We start from the raw sequence: 23,319 nt of genomic DNA on the forward strand, positions 1-23,319 counted from the left end.
CTAAAAAGACAGAAAGCTGACATTCTGTAAAACAAAGGAATGGCCTCCCCCATCATCTTTACTTCCAAGAATGCCTCAGGAGATTAAATATGGCCCATAAGCTTTGTGAGACAATGGAAGTGATGAGTGACTGCAGCCCAACACCTACATTTGGAAATGTGACCCCATCAATAAGCTACACATGGACAGTAAGAAAGACCGCCAAATTTCCATTCAACTGAGAGCTTCCTATCTAGATCAGATTGGGGTCAACTGCTAAGGGGATGATCTTACCTGATTATTTCACTGAATATTTTTTTATATCTCAATATGCTGTATTATTTTATCTTATTTTATTTGATATGGTCATTAGACTAATCAATAAACAAACATTTGGAAATGTGCCCATATGTCCAGAAAAAGGTCAGGGTCCACTTTACCAGGGCTCTTGGGAAGACAGTGAATTCCAGAAAAATTCTGGAATAAGCTATGATTGCATTGAGGATATGTTTGTCCTGTTCATCTTTAAGATGCAAGGGTTTGGTTTTTTTTTGCATGTGTTTGCTATAGTGGAATAATATGGCTATCTGTTTGTATTAAGAAAAGAGACATTTCTCAATGCAGAATAATTTGTCAAAATTCAACCTAGTTTGTTTATCGGTTTACCTGAATCAGGTGGCTGATATCCCATATGCTTTAGGAGAAATGACAAAGCGAGAACTTGTTCATAATTGAGTTCTTGGCAAAATCTCCATGTAGGCAAATGTTGTGTCATAAATCTGTGTGATTTGGCTGTTATTGTTGTTGCTGTTTTGCCTTTTCCACTTTGCTACTATTTGTGTGTATTTTCCCCATCATTCATGAGTCAATATATTCTTGATTAGGTCTGTAATGTTTACTGACAGTCTGCCAGAAGTGTGTAATTTTAGGGCAAAGTGTACAGCTTTTCATTCTAAGTGGGAAGACATGTAACTAGAACAGTAATATTCATCTAAGTAGGTTGTAGGAGACCATTATAGAAAACACTTCACAGCTTCTTTTACTGCATGAAAATCATTTTTATAATGTACAAACTGCAGACATATAATTTGTTTTTTTCTGATAGTTGGTAACCTCGTGTATGTTAGCTACGGATCTGCTATGATATTTTTTCCATAAATTTAAGTCTTTGTAAATTTAGCTTTACAATATCTTGTGTAAATGATAACTCAAATGAACCTTTAATGAAAGCATTAAGGTGGTTGTATAATCTTGGTGATCTACTATACTGTACAGTACATCAGATGGGAATACAGCTACAGGTTTCATCTTAATACATTTCATCTTGATGAATCAGGGGAAGACAGAGAGAAAAACAAACAAAACAAACTAACAAACAAACAAACAGATGCTGCATTGACCTTAACACATAGCCAGAATTTTTAAGTGTTCATTGTTGAACAAGTTAGACTGGCCTGGTTTGCAAAGAATGCTAAGCTACAATTGATAAGTTGTACATGAAAAATGACAATGATCAAGGACTAAGTTGGGACTGGTGCCTATCTTAAAATGGAACTCAATCCAGACAAGACAGTGATACTATTTGTGGGTGATGCATCTGTCTACCTGCCTGTCCTGGAGGGAACCACACTCACCCTAAAAGAATAGGTTTGCAGTTTGGGGGTGCTCCTAGACTCATCATTGTCACTAGAGGCCCGGGTGGTCTCAGTGGCACAAGTTGCTTTTTATCAGCTTTGGCTGATAAATTGCAACCTTACTGGGATAGAGACAGCTTTGCAACAGTTATTCAAGCTCTGGTAATTTCCTGGTTGGATGACTGCAATGCATTGTATGTGGGGCTACTTGCGAAAACAGTCAGGAAACTTCAGTTCAACACAGAGTGGTTAGACAGGTCACTAGGACTGATACAAACACATTATGCCAGTATTTCACCATCCAGGTTTCCCCACGGACAGAGGGGTGATGGGGCTCCTCAAGGAAGAGAGCTTTTTCTGTGGTGATACCCCATCTGTGGAATTTCCTCCCCAGAGAGCCTCCAGTAGTGCCTACATTAGCATCATTTTAGCATCAGGTAAAGACTTTTCTTTTTTGTTTTTCAGGCTTTTAAATTGGCTTTTAATTCTATTTGAAATCATATTGCTTTAGATTTTGAATGACTGCCTTGCAGCTGCTTGGTTTATATAGTGTTTTATTTTGCATTTCATTTGATTTTATTGTATATGTTTTTATTCAAATTATATTTTTAGTGTGTTTCATTGTAAACCACCCAGAGCTTCAGCTATTGGGTGGTTTAAAATGTTTAATAATTTTTTTTAAAAAAATGCTGTCCATCTGTCAGATCTGATATGAAAGTAATAGGCAATCTGTTGGAGTAGTTAAATTGGGCCTCCACTTATGCTCAGCTGTATATATATATTTTTTATATATATATATGTGTGTGTGTGTGTGTATGTATGTATGTATATATATATATAAAAATATTTCAATGACTTTCTTCCAAAGAAATTGGAATTGCTTCCAAAGCATTGACCCATTGTATTTATTTATTTATTTAGGAAATTTATCTAACTGCCTGAAACTAACTGGACCCTAGGTGGCTTACAGAATTTACATAGTAAAAAGAGAATACAAATCAGAATAAAATGAATTAAAACAACTAGAGGTAAAAGAGTAAAATTATGGAGGAATAGAAAATGGCACTGAATTCATATGTTGCACTAAGCCACATTTTTTGTTTAGATTTGGCCTGGCGCTTTGGACGAAATCCATGTTTTATGGCCTAGTCTGCCTTGATCAAGCCATATACCTATTAGTGTAATAAGTGAACCCAGCCAATACATTTCACACTACTGGATAAGGTGAAATCTTAGCTGGAATAGCATTTCCCCCCCCACACCACTATACTGATTACTAACGTATAAAGAGGTTCAGAATAGAGTAATATTCTTCCCCCTAGTGACGTGTAAGGTATGAAAATACAATATAGGCAGAAGGAGCAACTCTTTGGACAGTGCATGATTCTCTTTCTACTCATTTGTTATAAGCGGTTCCCACTGCTTGAAATAAAATTTCACCTGTGATTCCTGGGTTTTAAACAAGATTAGACCACAGCAAGCTGCAAATAAAATGAATGCTATTTGTCCCTTTTGTCATAAAGTATGTGCATACCCACACATCTATATACGTTATCCATACTTGCTCACTGATTTATGTTCTGCAGTATATGCTAGTATGTTTAGTAGTGTGAGTGAGAGTGGTCAGTAGAGAACTGCATCAATTTCAATTCTGCTATACTAATAAGAAATTGACATTACATTCTTTTTTTAAAAAAATCTTTCTACATTTGACAGTTACACTTTAACTGTAATGCTTTCCCTGAAACAATCTGAAAATTGAACTTTGTTGAAACAATTATAATCTTTTCCTCCTTCGTATCTATAACTTCCCTTTCTCCCACTGAAGAAAAATTTCCAGTATGGCAAAAGTGCAATCATCCCACAGCAAGAACAAAAACCTCGTAGTAATACTGCATTTATTACAAAAAATCAGGGATATTTAATAAATAATTGCTGCCATTACCTTGAATGATTATGCTCCATCATCATTTTCAACTCCTAGTGACCACATAGATTTTCTCCATGACAATCTATCCCTAACCTGGTCTTTCAGGTCTTCTAACGGTGCACTCACCTCCACTGTATCTGAGTCCATCCACCTTGCTGCTCATCATCCTCTTCTTCTCTTTCCTTCCACTTTTCCCAGCATTACAGCCTTTTCCAAAGAGCTAGATCTTTGCATAATGTGCCTGAAGTAGGATAATTTGAGCCTGGTTATTGAGTGAGAACTCTGGGTTGATTTGTTCAATGATCCATTTGTTTGTTTTCTTGGCTGATCATGGTACTCTCAGGAGTGTTCTCCAATACCAACATTCAAAAGTATCAATACTCTTCCCATTCTGCTTCTTCAAAGTCCAACTTCCACTTCCATAGATTGTCACAGGGAATACTATGGCTTGCACAGTTCTGATCTTTGCAGATACAGACACACCACAGCATTTGGATATCTTTCCCAAGGCCTTTGTGGCTGCTCTACTAAGTGCTAGTCTGCAGCATATTTCTTGACTGCTTCTTCCTTTTCTGTTGTTGGTTGATCCTAAAAGGCAGAAGCTATCCACCACTTTGATATCTTCATTGTCAGTTCTAAGGCTGGTTGTTCTACCTGTTGTCATTAGTTTGGTCTTCTTTATATTTAATTTTAGTCCCATTTTTTCACTGTGTTCTTTGACTTTTAGTACTAGGGCTTGCACATCCTCTGCATTTTCGGCTATCAGGGTAAAGCATAGGTTATTAATGTTTCTTCCTCCAATTTTAAAATCATGCTCTTCTTCCAATCCAACTTCCCTTAATATATATTCAGAATATAGGCTGAATAAAAAAGGGGAGAGTATGCAGCCTTGTCACACTCCTTTGCCAACCTGGAGCCAATCTGTTTCACCATGTTCTATCTGTACTGTGGCTTCCTGACCTGTATTTAAGTTTCTTATGAAGACAATGAGATTTGCTGGCATAGCTTGGTTAGAACCTTTACTGTTTCTTCTATTGCTTACCTTATTTCAGTGGGTATTCCATCAGTTCCTATAGCCTTCCAACTTGGAAGGCTATAGGAATGACCAGACTACTGATCTAACTTTAATCTGATGTGAGAAAGGAAGAGTGTAAGGTAAATACGTGTTTCATATTGCTGCTTTCAGTAATGCAATTGCATATTCTAGTTAAGGTAGCTTTTACAATCAAATTATCTTTCAGTTACTGTCCTGTGTCAACAAGTGATACAAATGGCATGAAAAGGCACAAATGCCTATCTAAGTATTTTAACTGAAAGAATCCCTTGGCAAAGTTATGTCAGTGAATGTCCTAGTGGAGTAAGTTGCGTAAAAATATGTAGTATGTCTTCAGGAAAAGATGTCTATTCATACGCGTGAAGAAAGCTTGATATGGGCTGAAAGGACAGGATGAAATCAGGTATGTTATCTGAAGACAATTGCTTTAGACAATCAATTATGAAGCTGAGCATGGTTTAATATCAGCATTTGCAGTACTAAGGTGACATTCTTAATCACAATTTACCACATTAGCCTCACTGAACACAACCACCTAGTTCACACACAGTTTTAAGCTATGGTGTGTTTAATCATTTATTGAATAATCCAGAATTGGCTGGGTTATCAACAAGTTGAAGGAAAACCAAAGAAACCACAATATGGTTTTGTGTGATATGCAAAATCATTTACTGTGACATAGCTTCCAAGTAATCATTCTGAGATCAGTCTGACTCGTAACTCATGTAGCTCTCTTCCTGTTGCTGTTTCATTTAGCTTTTAGAACTTTCCACTGATCTCATTAAAATCAAATATCAGTTTTGCCTTGAACATCAAATGGCATAAGACCCTATTTACACAGGAACATTCCACTCTTAACTCTTCTAGCTAAACATATTAAAAAACAAACAAACATCCAAACATCCCTGAAGAGTTCCTGTTTATTGCCACTGAAAACAGTGGTTATTAAATTGACCTACATGTATGTGTGTGTTTTAGACACTTGACTTTTGACATCAGTGGCAAATAGAGGGAGAATGTCTCCTCTCTTGTTGATTTACCTACTTATCGCATTCTGAAAGACCTCTCAGAATGCTTTGAGTGTGTGCATTTCTGTGGGTTGAGTTAGCATTTGGTAACTTGGGTTGTATTTTAAAAACAACAAAACGGCCATGAGATAAGAGTTGTTTGACTTAATAATTCAAGGTCTGCTTTAGTTTTAGATAAACAGGCATGCTTGCAGGGCAAGCAAGGATAAAGGAACAATAGCATTTTGCTCTATAAGGGCCATTGCTTTAATTACTCATTCCTGTCACAAGTAGGTTACACGACTGGCTATGGCTTTGGGTAGTTCTTATAGTATCAACAATTAGATTCAGCCACTGTTCTGGACCTATAAGATAGTAAACCATGTGATTCATGGGGTCTAACATCTTAGTATTAGTTATACAATGAGAAGAAAAGCAAATGATTCACTCACAGATCTATTCAGCCTTGTTGTCTAAAAAGGGTTCCAAAAGGAAGACAGTATCTCTGAATTACTGAGATTGTATGAGCATGTTACTATTTATTTAGGTAATTCTGAAACTTAAATCCTGCAATGATTTTAAATGTGGTGATTCATTTTAACAATGAATTGGACTGCTTACATTCATTTATACAAGAGGCTCTGAAAAATAATGATTTGGAGAAGCATGTTCTTATGAAAGTTTCTTATGTTTCTATGAAGAAAGGAAAAATGCATGGATCACACTGATAGCCTAGCTAATGCAGCATTCTGTTACGCAAGGGCCAGCCAGATGCCTCCTGAAAGCCCCTATATAGGACATGATGATCAACACTGTCCTGCTTTGTTTCCCAAACTAATGGTATCGATAAACTCATCTGATTCTTATACCACATAAGCTATTCTATGGCTTATTTAATTTTGGCAATGTGTTATCAGAACTGAGCCACTGTATTTTAAAAAATGTATCTTACAACAGGTCTTGTTGTGGAACTCATTTTCATGTGTAGTTTGTTCAATAAAGTATAGTTAAATGAACTATGGCTTAGTGTGCTGTTGAACCTTGCCACTGCTCCAATACTGAAGGGCTAAACACAGTTCTCATGACTGATAGTTGATGATAGCCTTATCATTTATAAATTTGTCTAATGCTTTTAGAGCCAATTGAGTATGTCCTTCTTTTTTTCTTAGATTACTTACATGGCACAATTCATATTTAGGCTTAATTATACTATTAAAATACATTTACCTGGGAATTAGTCCCACTGCATCCAGTGCTTTTTACTCTCAGATGAGTATTAAGGTTGTATAGAGCTACAGACTGAAAGGTAAAGAGATGCTCTGGAGCATGCAGTGATGCACAGATAGCATCTGTTTGCAATCCCCCCCCCTTTTTTTTTCTTGAATCATGCTGCAGCTACAGAGAGCAGACACACGATCCCAGGGAAAAAAATGCAGCTGCTTTGAGGAATTGTGGACAGGTGCCATGTGAGTACCCCCTGTACTCTAAAACACCTTTTTATCTTCAAATCAAAAGTGTTACACCCACAGCTTCAGCGAGTATGGGCTTACAGACCAAATTGCTTGTCAGCAAGTTATGAATATATGTGAATAAGAATTCCAACTTGTAATTGTATATAAGTGTTTTCTTTGTCTTCGAGAAGAGACATTAGGTTGATTTTGCCCCAAAATAATGCTGACCAGTGATTGACTAGTTTGTTGTTTGAGGTACACTGTATGGAACAAAGCTGATAACAGATTTTAGGCAGTGACTTAAAAAATGCAACAATTATCAATGTTGTCTATTGTACTTTTGCTACATAATAGACACTATTTGAATTGTGTCCTTCAGACATCAAAATATATTGCTGAGAAATATTGAATAAGAATACTTAAACTTATGTTCAAAAATGAAACACACACAAAAAAGAAAATGAAACTTGGACATGTACATACACATCTATGTATATATTATGTGTGCAGACACATATGTATAAGTCCAAGTTTTATTTTCTTTTTTCTTTCAGTTGTTACTGGTTTTGCCATTAATTTATTTTTCTTTTCAATGTCTATTTTTCACATATTTTTATTTTATCAAAGAAAAAAAATATTTACTCTACTAGGAGAGTTTTGAATGCTTTCTCAGATGTCATCCCAGAAATATGGACAAGTTGATAAGGCATTATAGCGTTTGCCTGCTTTTGCCTAAATGTATTGGATGAACACAGATATTATCTATATTCTACTAAAACTCTCGTGTCTGGAACATCAACTGGGCAAAATGGTGCATCATAAGGTAACAATTTTTGAACCAAGGTACCTCAAATTGGTTAACTTACAGAATGCATCCAAAATCTGGGACCCATGACACCCATGGGATTGAAATTTGGGAAATTTGTGGCCGCTTCAGCACTGCTGTAGCCAGCCCAGGTCACGCGATCGTCATGGGCATATCCCCAACCTCTTTCCCACCTCCCTCTGTCCCTTACACCCAATTGGCTGGTGGCAAGGCCCAACAGGTGAGTGGCGATTGGCTGCTTTGAAAATGAGGCAGAAATTTGAAATCTCTTAAAGGTGGTAAGCATTGAAGGGAGGAGGAGGAGGGAGTCACCTGGATGCCTGCTAGCGAGGTAGGGCTGGCAGGGGAGGCCGGTGGTTGACAGGTGAGCCCTCTTCCTTCCTCGAGGGAGAGTGCCCTTGGGGACATGCCAGAATGGGGAGTGGGAGTGCAGTTTTCCCCATGGTCCACAGCTCTCTTTGTTCCACCTCTCCCCAGCAAAGTAGCGGGCATTCCATGGGTCAGCCGAGGAGGAGTCGGAGGAAGCTTCACCAGGCTCTCCTGAGGGTCGTGAGGGGAGGGCAAATGGTGCAAGCCTATATTATATGTGGGTGGGAGGGAAGAAAGGAAGTCTAGTGGTTTATAAAACATGGCTTATAACATAGTGTGAGAACCAGCTAGTTCTAATTTAGTCAATAAAACATGACCAGACGAAGTACAACTTGGAGCAATGTGTGAACACAGAAACATTTACATTGTGTGTGCCTAATTCAGGTTAAGAACTTTTGAACTAAGTAGACATATTGGAATAAGCATCCATACAACAGGGCTGCATACCTTATTTTGTTAAATTTCAGTATAATTACCGTATTTTTCCATTAATAAGATGCCCCCATGTATAAGATAACCCCCTCTTTTCCATCCCAAAATTAAGAAATCAATATTTTAAAGATAAAGAACACATTTTTATTTAGTAATTAGGTAACATTTACCTACACTCAGTGGGAGGAGGTCCAAACTGTCTCTCTGCAGCTCTATTTCTATGCTCTTTTGCATAACTGATTACATTCAGTTTGAATTTTGCAGAGTAAGACATTCGCTTATTTATTTTTTTATTTTCCGACATCTTTATGGGCTCAGAATGCTCTGACATTATCGGTCCCTGTCGCATCTGCACATTGCCTACACACTGTCCACCTCCAACGGGATGTGTTCCAATTGGTTTGTTCAGCATCAGCTGATGTCAGTTACATAAGGCTCGTGATTGGAAGAAGCCTGTTTGCAGAGACAAAGTATGGGCAGTTTCACAACCGCGTGGTTCTCTCCTCGGCTTACTTCCTTGCATAAGATGCCCTTCAATTTTTAGTGTAACGATTAAAAAAAAAAGTATCGTCTTATAGACGGAAAAATACGGTATATTGTGTTCCTTATTTCCTATGGATTTGGGAAACCTTCTTGAACTATTTGCCATAACCTGTAAAAACTATCCTTTTTCCAATTTGAAAATTCATTCTTAGTTTGGGGAAAAAGGTGAAATTTCCCCCATGGATCACATCAAATGGGGGCGGGGGGGGGGAACAGAAAGAAAAAGTAGTATTTTGCTGACATACTTTAGAATGGAACTCTGGATAGCATTCAGCTGAAAAAAAAATTTTTTTTCAATGACTTTGGCCAACAACTATCACAAGATCTCTGATATAATACAGCTATTTGGCCTTGCGTTTACATGAAGCCAACCTGGTGGCCTCCTTGATTTTGAGACTTTCATTTCAGTGATCAGGGATTCTGAAAACTGTAGACCAAAACAGTGTGAACCATGTGACTATTCCTGGTTTATGGTGACATCTGAGTTCATAAATTGTGCTAAACCCAAACCAAGCAAACCATAGTATAGTTTGGTAAGATTGTGTCTCTGTCTCTAACATTTTGATCTTCCAACTGATCACACTTGATACATCTGATGAAGAAAAGCAGTTAAATAAGTTTCTGTCACAGTATCTCACTGGCTCTGTTTGCAGGGCACATGGAACCAACTAGCAGCCACATTTTACTCTGGCATATTGTGCAAACTTAGTTCATGGGGTTAGTTTATGATTCTCTAGGTCAAGCAATCCCAGAAAACCCAACTTAAGTAAACAATTGTTATATTAGCCACAGGTAAGACTTAGATGGAAGAGCAACTATGTTCAGAGACAGCTTGGTTCTAGTCCAATTCCTAGAATTATTGCCTGTATCCTATTAGCTGCATTTATTTAGGAGTGAGTTCCAGTGAATTCAGTGGGGCTTACTTCAGAATTGACACGCATAGAAGTGCTCTGTCTTTAAGATGCCCCCCAACTCTCTCCCTCTTGTGGGTCTTTTCCGTTAAGCACAGGCGAGCAGGTGTTATCTTGTAGTTGCAGTTTTGGAAGGCAAAACTGTCAATTTTTTTTTTTTTTTTACGCGGAAGGGTGGCGCGCGCGCTCTCACTCACATCCTGAAGTGACTTTCAGGCTCACTCACATAACACGTAGGCTGGTGGGGAGGGGAAAGAAAGAGGGAGAAGCCAGTCAGAACAACCGGAGGAGGAGGGCATGTGCAACGTTTGGGACTCTCCAAGTGGTGGAAGGAGAGGCCGAAGGAGGCGGCAGCCTGAGAATTTCTGAGGGCTCACAGGCCTCAGGCGGAAAGAAGGGAGCGGGGCGGGCGCCGCCGCCGCGGAGCGCGCGGGTACAAACACCGACCTACCCCTGCGCTTGTCTTGCAATTAGGATCGCGGTGCAATAAGGCCCCCCCTCTTTTCTTCTACCCCCCCCCCGTTCCCACCCACCACCTCCGCTAGCCCAGCCTTCTCCTTCCCGCTGTGGCGACTAGTCTCTGCTGGCCCTGCCCACGTTTCCCTCTTTCCCTCCCTCCCCCCCCCCGCGGTCATGTGTTGCCTTTTTTTTGTTGTTTGCAGTGGAAACAATTTCGCCTTCTTCTAGCACCTCCGACCCGAACCGCTACTCACTCAGGCGGGGGAGAGGAAAAGAAGGGGAGACGGCTGGAGCGTGAGGCGAAGCAAGGGGGGCGAAACTGCAGCAGGGTCCCATGCTCGCCTCGGATTTCCTTTTCGGCTCCGGGCTCCCCTCGCGTCCCTCGCTCTTTCCCTTCGGCCACATTGTTGGCTTCAGGCTGGGGGAGGAAGCAATGCCTTGTTCAATCGGATGAAAAGTTTGCATAATGATCACGGGAAAGGCAGCAGGGAAAATCTAGAACTCGCCCAAGACAGGTAAGTTTAGATTTTTAACATACGTGTGTGTGTATGCGTGTATTTGTGTTTAATGTATGGTGGGGCGTTTTGTCCCTTTCTGCTTTCTGTGTGGATTTTCTTTTCTTTCAACTGTAATTCCTTTGCTGGAAAGATTGCGTAAGATCCTCTGCATTGGAATCGAAAGAAGAAGGGGAAGGCACCGAGAGACAAGAAAAGGTGAATGGGCGCAAGACGCAGTAAAATCAGTTTGGAATGTCTAAAAACAACTTCCTGTTCGTCCTTAAAATAAGGGGATGTAAATTGTCTCGGTATTGTCAGGTGAAACGGATCGAGCTGAGAGTTTGCAGGCGCGACCCGAACGTGTAATTCTGTTATTACTGCTTTAGTTCTAACTAAAATAGAGTTGATATTGTGTTTTGAAGTGGGGGGTGGGGTATGAGGACGGCTCCAATCTTTACAACATTTCTAATAATTATTCATTTTTTTGCGACAGTGATTGCTTCCAATTGCTTCCTGTAGTTTTGGGGGAGCATTTATCTTTTTCTCTTAAGTTTTAAAATCCCATCGTTGTTTTTTGACTAGTAGAATGAACCTTAGCATTAAAACGGCAAAATTTTGAAATGATTTTTAGAGAAATATGTTCGTTAGCTTTTTTGGGGGGAGGCGTATATGATGGCGTGATCTAGAAGAAGATAGGCCAATGCAAGGTTTAAGATATCTGACCAGCATTGAAGGTATGTTTGCTGCAAATGGCACTGTATAGACATAAGTGCAGTTTTCCAGTCGCCTAGCAACGCTATTGATTGATTTGAATCCCAACCAATGAGCGGCCTCCTTCTCCCCTTCAAATGTTTTTGACAAGTACAGTAGGGAGTGTAAGCAAAGTGCAGCCTGCCTGACTGCTCTCTTTTTCTCTTAAAATGTTGGTCTGGTGCTTCTTTTATTATTTCTTTAAAATATATATTTATTCAGATGTAGTCTTCAAATATATGTCAGTACATAGATGTAAGTTATTTTGAGAAACAGTATTAACTAGTAATTGTCTTTCTCCTTCCCCCTTTTTGTATGTTGTGCCAGTTGTACAACTCTAAATATTAAAGATTGTAACTCTCTCAAGCAGCAGTAACGTTTGTTTTACACACATACTGGTATCAAATTCTGGGGACATCTGATAGAGTTACCTCTTTACAAAATATTTTTTTGGTAATCTCTGTGTAATTCTTCAGTTAGAATTCTTCAGCCCCCATGTATTTCATTATATAGGAATTGCAGGAAAGAGATTCCTTTAGAGCTGTGGAAAACTCAGCTGTGTTTCTAAAACTTCTCTTGCTGTGTACTTTTTTCCTCCATGTAAATCTAAACTGGAATTTATCTTTTCCATAATGCAGCTTAAGCTATGAAATTGCTGTCCTTTCAACTGAAATGCTGCCAATTTTGTTCTCCAAACTGTACAGATAGACCTCCCCCACTAGAGATGCTTAAGCTTCTAGAGTGGATGAAAACATGCTATCTTTTGCATTACTTCTGGAAGTTGCTGTCCTTGTGCATGCAAAAGGGGCACTTCTTACAGAGTTTCCAAGCTGTTGATGTTGAAACATACATGCTATAATGTACATTTCAATAAAACCTTTCTTAGCATTTCTCATTAAGTTATTCATACTTTTCAAAGATTATTATTAGAATCCATGAGACATTTACAGCATGATCCAAAGCCTGCCCTGTGGTGTTCAGTGGCATTTACTCTACATAAATATAAATAAAATCACATGCTTAAATCATGTAGTAAAGTGGCTGTGGCTGTTAATCCAAACATAAATTGTTTGGTGGGTTATAATTTTAATTAACTTGAGCCACATTGGAAACATGAAGTTGAGCCTGAATCTGTAAAATTGTAAAGAGTTGCCACAGTTTACCATAAGCTCTTAAAAAGAAGTCACTAGTTTTTGTGTGAAAATTGATGGTATTATATAGTCCTTTGGGAGAATGCTGGCAAGTAAGCAAATTAAACTGAAAGAGAGCAGCATGTTGTCATAGCAACAGAGCAATTAAATTATGTTGTCAGCCATGATATAATTTTCCTATTTAAAAGCTTGCTCATGGGATATAAGTTCTGCGTACTGAATGCATTTGGCTACATTGCTTTCAACTAAAGGCAGGGAGATAAATGTTTTAGGGATACACATTGCAGTAATCTCCTTTACTCCTCCAGTGCTTCCATGTTTCAGTGTACTAATAGTGTCTTCACAGGGAAGCATCTCTTCACACTGTTCAAATATTTAAACTGTATTTTGTAAAAACAGCATTGGAAACGCTTCTTGAGCAATGTTTCCGGGTGCTTTCACTACCCCCTCTTCTTTCAAACAAGAGGAAGAGTACAGGGATATGTAGCTTCCAACTTTTGAAATTTTAAAGAACTTCTTAGTCACATTTTTTGTTTTTAATTGCTGAACTTTGTTTTTAAGAGTTATCAATACATTTTCACATTATTAGCATGGATATGAACTAACTGCACTATGCCGTATCAAATATTTTAATATTTTCCTCCAGTTTAATCTTCATTTTTGTTCAACCTTTATCTCCAGGAGTCTTGTTTTTTTCTTTTTGTATTTTTTTACTCAACTCACTTTAATGAACTCTTATGTAATTACAGTTTTCTCATGTTTTGAAGCATGTTGACAGCATCAAGTCTTTTACATAGGATTTTTTGATATGTCATGTGTTATTAAAATACTCTGCATTTTTTAAATTTGAGGTGCTTCTAATACTGATGCAATTTTGCTTTTTATTTAAAAAATAAATTCAACTGTTCAGTGTTCTTTAAGCTCAAAGTCTTCCCCAGAGGTTATGCTCCTAAGGAGTTTTGGAGTTGTACTTCTAGAGGGCATTAGGTTGAAGAAGCCTGGGTATATGTTTGATAAGTTTATATTAAAATGTTGCACCATATACTGTAGATACTTCCTGTTTAAATTTTATGCAATGCACTAACATCGTATTAGTACTAATACAACATGCTGATCATAACTGTAGTAGATATAAGTAAAGGAAAACATATTCTACAAAAGTTGCACAAATGTTTAAAGGTGAAGCCTTCCTTGAATGAAGCTCAAATATAGTAGTTATTTTGGCAATAATACAGAAGTGTTTTGACATTGCCTTCTCTAGATTGTTTTTTTCAGTGTCCAGATTTAACATACAGCTTTGAGTTTTCTAGTTGGTCTCCTGTCTGAGTACTAATCAGGGTACATACTGTTTAAATTTTTGATTTCCACAAGGTCAGCAAGGTGTTTCCCTTTTCTGTCAAATGGCTAAAAAGGGTAACTAAACAAATATTGAGTACCTCTGTAAAGAATTACATTATTTGTTTTAGTTTTAATTTAGAGATCTTGAGTATATAGTGAAGTGTGAACATGCTTGAACTTTGTATTTGTGGCATATTTGTCAATGTACCAAAATTGACCAGTATTATCCTTATAGTTAGCATGGAATGCTACATGTGGCACAGGTACAGCTAAGGTGGGTAACTTAGCCTACACCTTCTCTACCTTACTAAAAGGTAGTATGTAAAAGCCTTGATGGACCAAAACCACGATGAGGAGTGGAGATCAGTATCTTGGGGATGACAATGACATATGGAATACTGATTGAAAATAGATAAAATAATGAATCTTTGTTAATCACCTTGTTTCAGATAAAGGGTAAACAGCTTAAGATATGGCTTTCACTGTTTAATCTTGATAGTGGAATTCAGGTTTAATTAATAAGTTTGCAATACGTTCACAAATATTTCCCTAACAAATATCAGATAGACAGACGTACAGCTGTTTCTTTGTAAACTTTTTCTAGCTTTGGTGTCTTTTGATTTTTAAAATGTAATATAGCCTGATCTATTTTTGCATACTATTCTCTGGGCTCAGTATAGCAACAACAGTGTCTACTGATTGGTGTATGACATCAGTGTTCATGCTTTCTTCTAAGTCACGCGTGTCACATTCATTGTTCACTGTAATTTCAGCTAAATTTGTCATCGTGGGAGTGAATTCTTTTTCTGTATATGCATCCTTTCTCTGCTTCTCTAACTTGAATTTAGATCCCTAAATCTTAATTCTGAATGCAAAACACAAATTCTATGGTAGTTTCTTTGGGAAGCTGAGTGAATGCTTGGTTGTAAATGTGGTGTGTATGTGTGTGTATGTAAACATGGACTTTTGCCAGTTTGTGTGTTTAGCCAAAGTTGGAGAGGCTATAGTTATAATGTGGCTGTGTTCACACTAGAAGTGAAACAGTTGAAATTTATGTGAAGCAACTGGTCTTAAGCTCTCAATTTTGTGTGCTTATTACAAACAGTAACAGCTATATGACCAGTGATATTTGGAGTCCATACTTGTATGCGTGTTCAGAAGAAAGTACAACTTATAGTATTAGCTTATTACTCAAGTTGAATGGATAAAGGATGGCAGCCTTAGTGTAAAACTACATCTATTTGTTTTGTTTATAGGCAGAAGAATCAAAGTATTTCAAAAATGCAGTAATCTTTATTGCAAAGATTAAAATTCCATTGTTTTTCTATTTTCTGAATGTTCCTTTGTATCAGTGTGGATATGTGTTGGGTGTGTGTGTGTGTGTGTGTGTGTGTGTGGCCTCATAAAAGCCCCTACTGCAAACTAAGAAAAGCTGTTAGAATATTTTTTTTTATCAGCCTAACCTCTTTTTGTAAAATTTGGATTTATTTTATTAGGAGCTTCAGACTAAATGGGTCCAGTTATGCCTCCCAGTAAGAAGCCAGAGGGCTCGGGAATTACCATTTCCAGTGGACTGAGCCAGTGTTACACAGATGGTGACCTATCAAAGACTCTACAGGATGAGGAGGACTTAGACTTTTCTTTACCTACCCTTCGATTGGAAAAAGGTCCTATAGAAGATGAAGAACTTACCAATTTGAACTGGTTACATGAGAGTAAGAATTTGCTGAAAAGTTTTGGGGACTCAGTCTTAAGAAGTGTTAGCCCAGTTCAAGACCTCGATGATGATACCCCTCCATCTCCTGCTCATGCTGACATGCCCTACGATGCCAAGCAGAACCCTAACTGTAAACCACCCTATTCATTTAGCTGCCTCATATTTATGGCCATTGAGGACTCTCCAAACAAGCGGCTTCCTGTGAAGGATATATACAACTGGATTTTGGAACACTTTCCTTATTTTGCAAATGCTCCTACTGGATGGAAAAACTCTGTGAGGCATAATCTGTCACTGAATAAATGTTTTAAGAAAGTGGACAAAGACAGAAGTCAGGTGAGGCTGGAATAATGTCTGTAAAATCCATTTAGTTTTCTAATCTTTATTACTCCTTTGGGGTTTTTTTTTGTTCTAGTTAAAATGGATCAAGCAGTCCTGCATCTCCTCTTCCCTCTCTCCCAGTATTACTTCATGTGTTTGGAGAAATAGTATTTGCTCTCAAGTGGTTCATTCATAAAACATTGAAATTTTTGTCTAGACAGCTGTAAGATACTGTTGTTTGTATAAATGTAGTGTACATTTTTAAATTCCATCTTGTATCTCTCTATATAATATCAGTAGAGGATATTATGTTTTGCTGATGATTTTGAGACATACCAGGTGCATGTGAACGCACAGAATAGGTTGAATACTATGCTTGACTTTATATACTTCTGTGCAATTTTTTGCTTCTCTTCTACTTTAATTGAATGTAGCTTGAGACAGATTTTCAAATTCTTACAGATTCCTTATGTCTAGTGTTGCATGCATATACCCTTGCAGCCTTGCAGTTTTCTGCTTATTGCTAGATAGTTTTTTATATATAATATTTCATTTATAACCATCTGCTGTTACATTGTTTTTTGGTTGTTTCTGTGCAAGGAGCTGATGAGGTCTTTATCTTAAGTTCAGTAAAATTCCCAGTTGACCCATGGAAGAAACTTTGGAATCAAAGAATATGATCTTGGCTTGGGTTTCTGCTTGCTTGAGTTCAGATAAAGTATTTGAATTGGGGCGAAGATTTGCAAAAAGGAAAAGCACTATGCATAGAGATAAATAGCTTAGGATAACATATATACTGATATTCCATTCAGGACTGGAGATCTTCTTAACTTTTCAGAAGGTGATTCCATGTACTTAGTCTTTTTGGTCAGTATTAACTTCTGTCACTGGCAGCAGCTCTGCAGGCTTAAGCACCTGCTGCCTAATTGTTTGCACTAGAGATGCCAAGAATTGAATGTTGGACCACTCTTTATACCAAACTTGTGCTCTGTGAATGGAGAATGGTCTCTTGCCATAGCTTTAGTTGTTGAATTATATCATCCAGCCTTTTATTGAACCCTCTGTTATGATCTAAATCTTCTTCTAGCTCCTTCTGAGACAAAACAGTATTTCTGCTAGATGGGATCTCTTTTTGGTAAAATATGAAAGCTGAGATTAGTAGGAGGTGATTTGAGGAATGTTTGTATCTTGCATTGCTGTGTTAGAAAGCAACACATACGTGATATTTGTGAAATATGCATGGTGTTATTGATTGATGGCTCATGTCTATTAAATCTAATACATTTTAGACTTTTTCTTTGTGTGATACACAGCAGTTAAAAGTATTAAACTGCATGGAACTAAGATCAGTAACACTTGAATTAACAGCAGTTTTTGATTTTAAAAAGTTATGCATTTATTTATGTTTGTGCAAGTTTTTCTTTCTCCAGAATGCTAGTAAATGTAAATAACTTATGAGTTTTTCGTAACCCCTGTTTCAGGAAAAGATATTTGGTATTCAACAAGCTGAAACAAATGTAGATTATTTTGTGCATTCTTTGGTGCTGGGTTCTTTTGGTTATGTATACATATTAGGAGAAAGGAATAATGCAAGTATAACACCTTATTTTTCAGATGTTTTTCCTTCAACCATTCTGCTGTTGCCTTTCTGTCTTCTTCTCCCACTTTCCCTTGGTATCATGGAACCAGTCTTACTTTTACTTTTGTAGTGTTAACATCTTTTCCAGCTGTTTGTTGTCTCCTACTGAGAGTCTGATGAAGGTCTTTAAAATGTGATATTAAGTTGTAAGTAGAGCAGGGTGTATTGACTTAAAAATCAAAGTGATTCAGTCATAATTTGTTAGGAAAAAAAAACTTTAAATCAAGTTTATAGTTTGCACTTTCAATATTTCTTTTGAAAGATACATCACAGTTGTTACCTCTATTTTGAGTATGTATTTTGTTGTTCAGTCGTTAAGTCGTGTCCAACTCTTCGTGACCCCATGAACCATATCGCGCCAGGCAAGAGTATTTATTTACATCCAAATAAAAGACATACTCTGGATATGTTCATATGATACACTGAAGCACACTGAACCAAAACCTAATCAGCCATATTTTAGCCTGATATCCAAAAACAGGCCAAATTCATGTGATCTGTATTTCAGTGTGTTGTCAAATCTTAGAAAACTGAATTGCATAAACCATGGTTAGGTTAACAATACATAAAAATATATTATACAAACATATCCTCTATGATAAAAATACATGCAACACATTCCACATACATACAGTGTTATCTAGGGCATGAAACAGTTTTGTTTCTCCAGGGGATGGGGATGGTTGGACCTCAAGTCCTACAATTCTCAGCCAGCATTGTCTATGTTAGATGGGATACGAGTTTGAGGATCTGTAGTTAAACTCAAATGTAGGGCTGGCTTGGGAGCATTATTTTACACTCATGTTATACCAACAAAGAATGTGTTCATTTTTAGGCCAAGCATCTGGATTTTCTTTCTTGAAGCTATTAGTTAGAGCTATGATGCTAATAATCTCTGGTCATAATTTGAAGATTGAACAAATTCAGAGCTCAGCTAACTGGCATGCATAAAATAAATATGCATGACCTCAGTGACATATGCATTGTATTTTTTGGATCAGAGCTTGGAACCTGATGCATTGCCAATGCGTTTCTCCTTGTTACCAAGCCTTGAAAAATACTTTTCAATACTTAAACAAAAAAAAAGAGTGCAGGTACTCTTGTATTTAATGTGTAAGTTTACAAATCTGATAATTTTTACTGCACTTTATTTTCTTATGAAAATATCAAAATTCTTTTGAGGTTGGTTCATGGACTCCATTTGAAGAGATGATTAAGCATTGCTTTACTATATTTATCTAGAACTATGCTTAATCATGTTTGCTTAACTCTGCAGAGGTTAGGCAGAATAGAAATATTGTAAATAAATTGATTTTATATGAGTTTGAAACCATGTTTTGAAAATGTATAATATGGAATACCATACTATATTTATATTTTTGTTAGTGATTTGTGTGAAATATAATGATTGAGGAAAAAATAAAAATATAAGTTTGAGTAACAGTTCTATGAAATCTTTGCCTTCCATATGAGTAAAGTTTACATTACATAGAAGCAACAGATACCACTGTGTCTAACTGGAGTGTGTGTGTGTGTGTTTCAGTGTACCTTGGTTCAATTTTTTTTTTTACATTGGATTTTCCTTATTTCTTTCTATACTTCTTGACTTTTATTAACATTTGTAGTGATAGAATGGTTAAAAATCTTTTTATCCAAAGTTGTTATATCTCTACCTGCTTTGTTTTATTTTTGTTGCAAAGTGTAATTGTATTTTAAAAAGTAAAAAAATCTTTATTCAGAATTTGAGCCATGTAATTCCTAAGATAGAAGTTATAATTTGATTTTAGCATGCCTGAAAATTTATTCAACAGGCAGTTCAAAACTTTTCCAAAATAACAAAAAGAAGTAAAACCTAGCCAGGACTAAGTTATACATAACCCTCAAAATCTCTTTAGGGTTTGAAATAATGTTTTTTCTCTTTTCTTTTTCTCTCTCAAGCTTTTTATTCTTTTGGCAGTTCAGAATCAGTTTTATTCAGCTGAAACTTTTCAGCAATTTAATGTTCTGTTGAAATTCATTAGAACTTTGTCACACACATGGCTGCATTTTCTGTTTCACAGAGGAAGCAAATTGAGGTGCACAACAATTAAATGGAAAACAAATACTCATTTAATTTAGACCTCTCTTTATAAATTGTCTTACAGTATTACACAGAATGTGTATATATGTATGTGCTTTGGTGGCTATAAAACATCTGGGATGCTACAAATCCTGGTGCAGTGAGGAATCTATACACTACTAAAACTCTCCTGTCTGTAACCTTCAACTGGGCAAAATAGTGCATCATAGGGCAACAACTTTTGAACCAAGGTACGTCAAATGGGCTAATTTACAGAATCTGTCCAAAATCTGGGACCCATTACTCTCGTGGGATTGAAATTTGGGTTATTTGTGGCTGTTTCAGCACTGCTGTGCTGTTGCACTGCTGTAGTGAGCCCAGGTCACGTGATCGTCATAGGCATATCCCCAACCCCTTTCCCACCTCCCTCTGTCTCCTGTGCCTAATCGGCTGGCAGCAAGGCCTGATGGTCGAGTGGCTGCTTCGGAAACGAAGCAGAAATTTAAAATCTCTTAATGGCTGTGGACGTTGCAGGGAACGACTTGGATGCCTGCTGGCGAGGTAGGGCTGGCTGGGAGCCGTGGTGATCAACGGGTGAGCCCTCTTGCTCCGTCGAGGGAGGATGCCCATGGGTACACACTGGAATGGGGAGCAGGGGTGCAGTTTTCCTCATGGTCCATGACTCCCTTTGTTTCATCTCCCCCTAGCAAAGCGGCAGACAGTTCCGCAGGTCAGTTGAGGAGGAGGAGGAGGCTTCACAGGGACTGTGCTGAGGGTTGTGGGGGGAGGGCAAATGGTGAAAACCTAGAACGGAGGGAGGGAGGGAAGGAAGGAAGGTAGGTAGGTAGGTAGGTTCCTGATGCTTCCTGCCAGCTTCCCACAAGTAAAGTCAATGGGGAAGCTGACAGCAAGTCTCAAGTTGCTCACACTCCCACTGCTTTTTTGCCCTTGGTCATTCTGTTTCTCTGTTTTGGTAAGGAAATATCTCTGAAATGATGACCCAACGGGTCACAGGTTGTCTAGTTTCTTTTTAAAATCAAACTCTAGAAAATGGTTTGTATTAGCCTTGATTTTCAGAGAAAAGAATATTTCTGCTTGCCATTTTCATGTTACCCTTACAAATCTGTTCTGGGGAGTTTAGGGGTACTTTCCAATTGAACAGAGGTGGAAGCTCTGCTACAGCAGAAAGGGAGAAATCAAGAGCAACCCACTTCCCTTGTTCAAGCATCCTTTATCCTTTATCAATCCTGTTTTTTGATTCAAATGACTTAAGGAAGTCTAAGAATATTGGTTTGCAGTTTTGATATATTTGAGTGCAGCATGTTATATTAAACGTAAGGTTTAGCTAGACAGGGATAGCAGGAGCATTGTTTAAGTGAGCATGCTAGGAGAGTTGTTAAATTGAATATAGATTCAGTCCCTGGTTAAACAGCAAGAAGAAAATCTTATAGAACCTATCTGGAAGGGAAGAACAGATTGGATTACGAATAGCAAAAGTTACAAAAGAAAGGTAGGTGGATAGGTATATGAATAAGTTTGGTCAACTGTGAATTAAGCCACATAGGGTGTTTCTGAGGTGAAACCACTGTTAGATGGCTATAGTCTTACACCTTTCTGATAGCTACTTTAAAGAAAGGAAAGTCGCTGTTTTGAGTGTTGCTTACTCCTCTCACTCCGGTGGGGTTCAAACATAAATAAAAGCATGCACTTGAAATATATCATATGATTTCATAACTGGTAGTCTCTTGCCAATAAACAGGTTTGGTGTAATTGTGAATAATAACAATATTTTGGGTTTCATGTTGGACAGTTTCATTAAATGAGCAGCATGGCTCTAAATTCTTTCAGTGTTCCTGTTTGAAAGTTGGTTTTTATCTGTAGTTTTTATTACTGTCCAAAAGAAGGATGCTCAGCAAATGACATACTTGCAAAATTACACTTTAAAATCCTATCAGTTCTGGGAATTTGTGGGCATTTGTAAACTGATGTTGATTCTTACAGCTTTTTTCCCATTATGGACATAATTTTTGCTTTTATAATAGTATGTAAAAGAAATGTTTACTTCTTGGGTTTGGAACGTTTTGTCGATGATTTTTAGATTCAGTGGTAGAACACAATTTTTGAACTATTATTTGTTGAATAAAGCAACATTGGTTAGAGGTATGCACTGTGCTAAGTCATAAACCATAAGGTTACACAACATGCTAGATCAAAACTTACACTGCATGGTGCATTAACACTTGGTGCATTATATGAATCCAACTAATCTCATGCAAAATCTTTCACTGGGTTTAAAATCTGCATTCAGGTGTTGGAAGGCTTCTCTTTCTAACATAGTAGCTGCAGCTTCCCTAGCTTAATGCCTATATTTTTAGGACTAAAGTTTCCACTGTAATGGAACTCACAGAATTATTTATTTGGAAGACATAGTTTGGAAAAGTTTAAATTATAAGATTTTAAAGGATCCCCTGTATTTAAAAGCTCACATTTTAAAATGTGTGGTATTTATTTAAATAACTTTTACTCTACTTTTCAGTTTAAAAAAAAATGAATTACAGAGACCAATAGCATGACGGTCCTAGTCCTCAAAAATAAACTTAAAAAGACACTTTGAGAGCAAGATTGGGAGTGGATAGTAGAATAAAGAAAATTGAAGCTCGAGCAGTATTTCCTAATATTAAAACATAAGTAGAGCCCATCCAGATCAGATCAAAGGCTTATCCACTCCAGCACTCTCTTCCCACGTGATATAAGTATGAGCTGGGATAGAGACAATTCAGGTGGCATTATGAAAGGTTGCCATTAGGTAACAGTTCTTGAATGGCCGAGCTCTCTTTAATTATCAGTGGAATTGCCCAGCCTCTCCTCTTTAACTGTGCTATCTGGTGGAATCACTTTCCTTAAAATAGTGCATGGGAATTATTGTGTTTTCCAAGCAAAGTTCTATATGCTATGAGCTCTATTATTTATTTATTTATTAAATTTATATGCCACCCATCTCCCCCAGAGATGGCCTTGCATATATTACTAGCCTACAAAAATTGACCAGCCTCCTGGGCCTAACAAAGAGAAACAAAAACAACTGCATTTTTGTGCTAAGCATGAAGAAGGGAGCATCCAATTTAGTATCTATCTGGCGAAAAGGGATATGGTATTCCTCCTTGCCTGGCTAGCGTGCTGTATGCTTAGATGCAATTTCTGGTTGCCTGTGGCTACCAGTCTAGTATTTAAGTACAAGGCCGTGGGGAACAC

At 37.5% G+C, this 23,319-nt stretch overlaps 2 protein-coding genes across 4 annotated transcripts in view; both read left to right on the forward strand.

The window, feature by feature from the left end:
- Positions 1 to 15,937, forward strand: part of EFCAB11 (EF-hand calcium binding domain 11) — a 236,529-nt gene extending 220,592 nt beyond the window's left edge. Inside the window, exon 6 of the mRNA XM_088145248.1 lies at positions 15,828 to 15,937. Within this exon, the coding sequence (XP_088001374.1) occupies positions 15,828 to 15,867 (40 nt within the window). The 3' untranslated portion in view covers positions 15,868 to 15,937. The remainder of the gene's footprint in view (positions 1 to 15,827) is intronic.
- FOXN3 (forkhead box N3) overlaps positions 15,842 to 23,319 on the forward strand; it is a 168,896-nt gene continuing 161,418 nt past the window's right edge. For all 3 annotated transcript variants that reach the window (XM_007433508.4, XM_025170047.2, XM_025170048.2), the window contains exon 1: positions 15,842 to 16,384. In XM_007433508.4, the coding sequence (XP_007433570.1) occupies positions 15,842 to 16,384 (543 nt within the window). The remainder of the gene's footprint in view (positions 16,385 to 23,319) is intronic.

The sequence above is a fragment of the Python bivittatus genome, unplaced genomic scaffold, assembly GCF_059951505.1.
Source record: "Python bivittatus isolate LINGU-HERP-01145 unplaced genomic scaffold, Pbiv_v1 ctg000480_np1212, whole genome shotgun sequence".
Lineage (NCBI taxonomy): Eukaryota > Metazoa > Chordata > Lepidosauria > Squamata > Pythonidae > Python > Python bivittatus.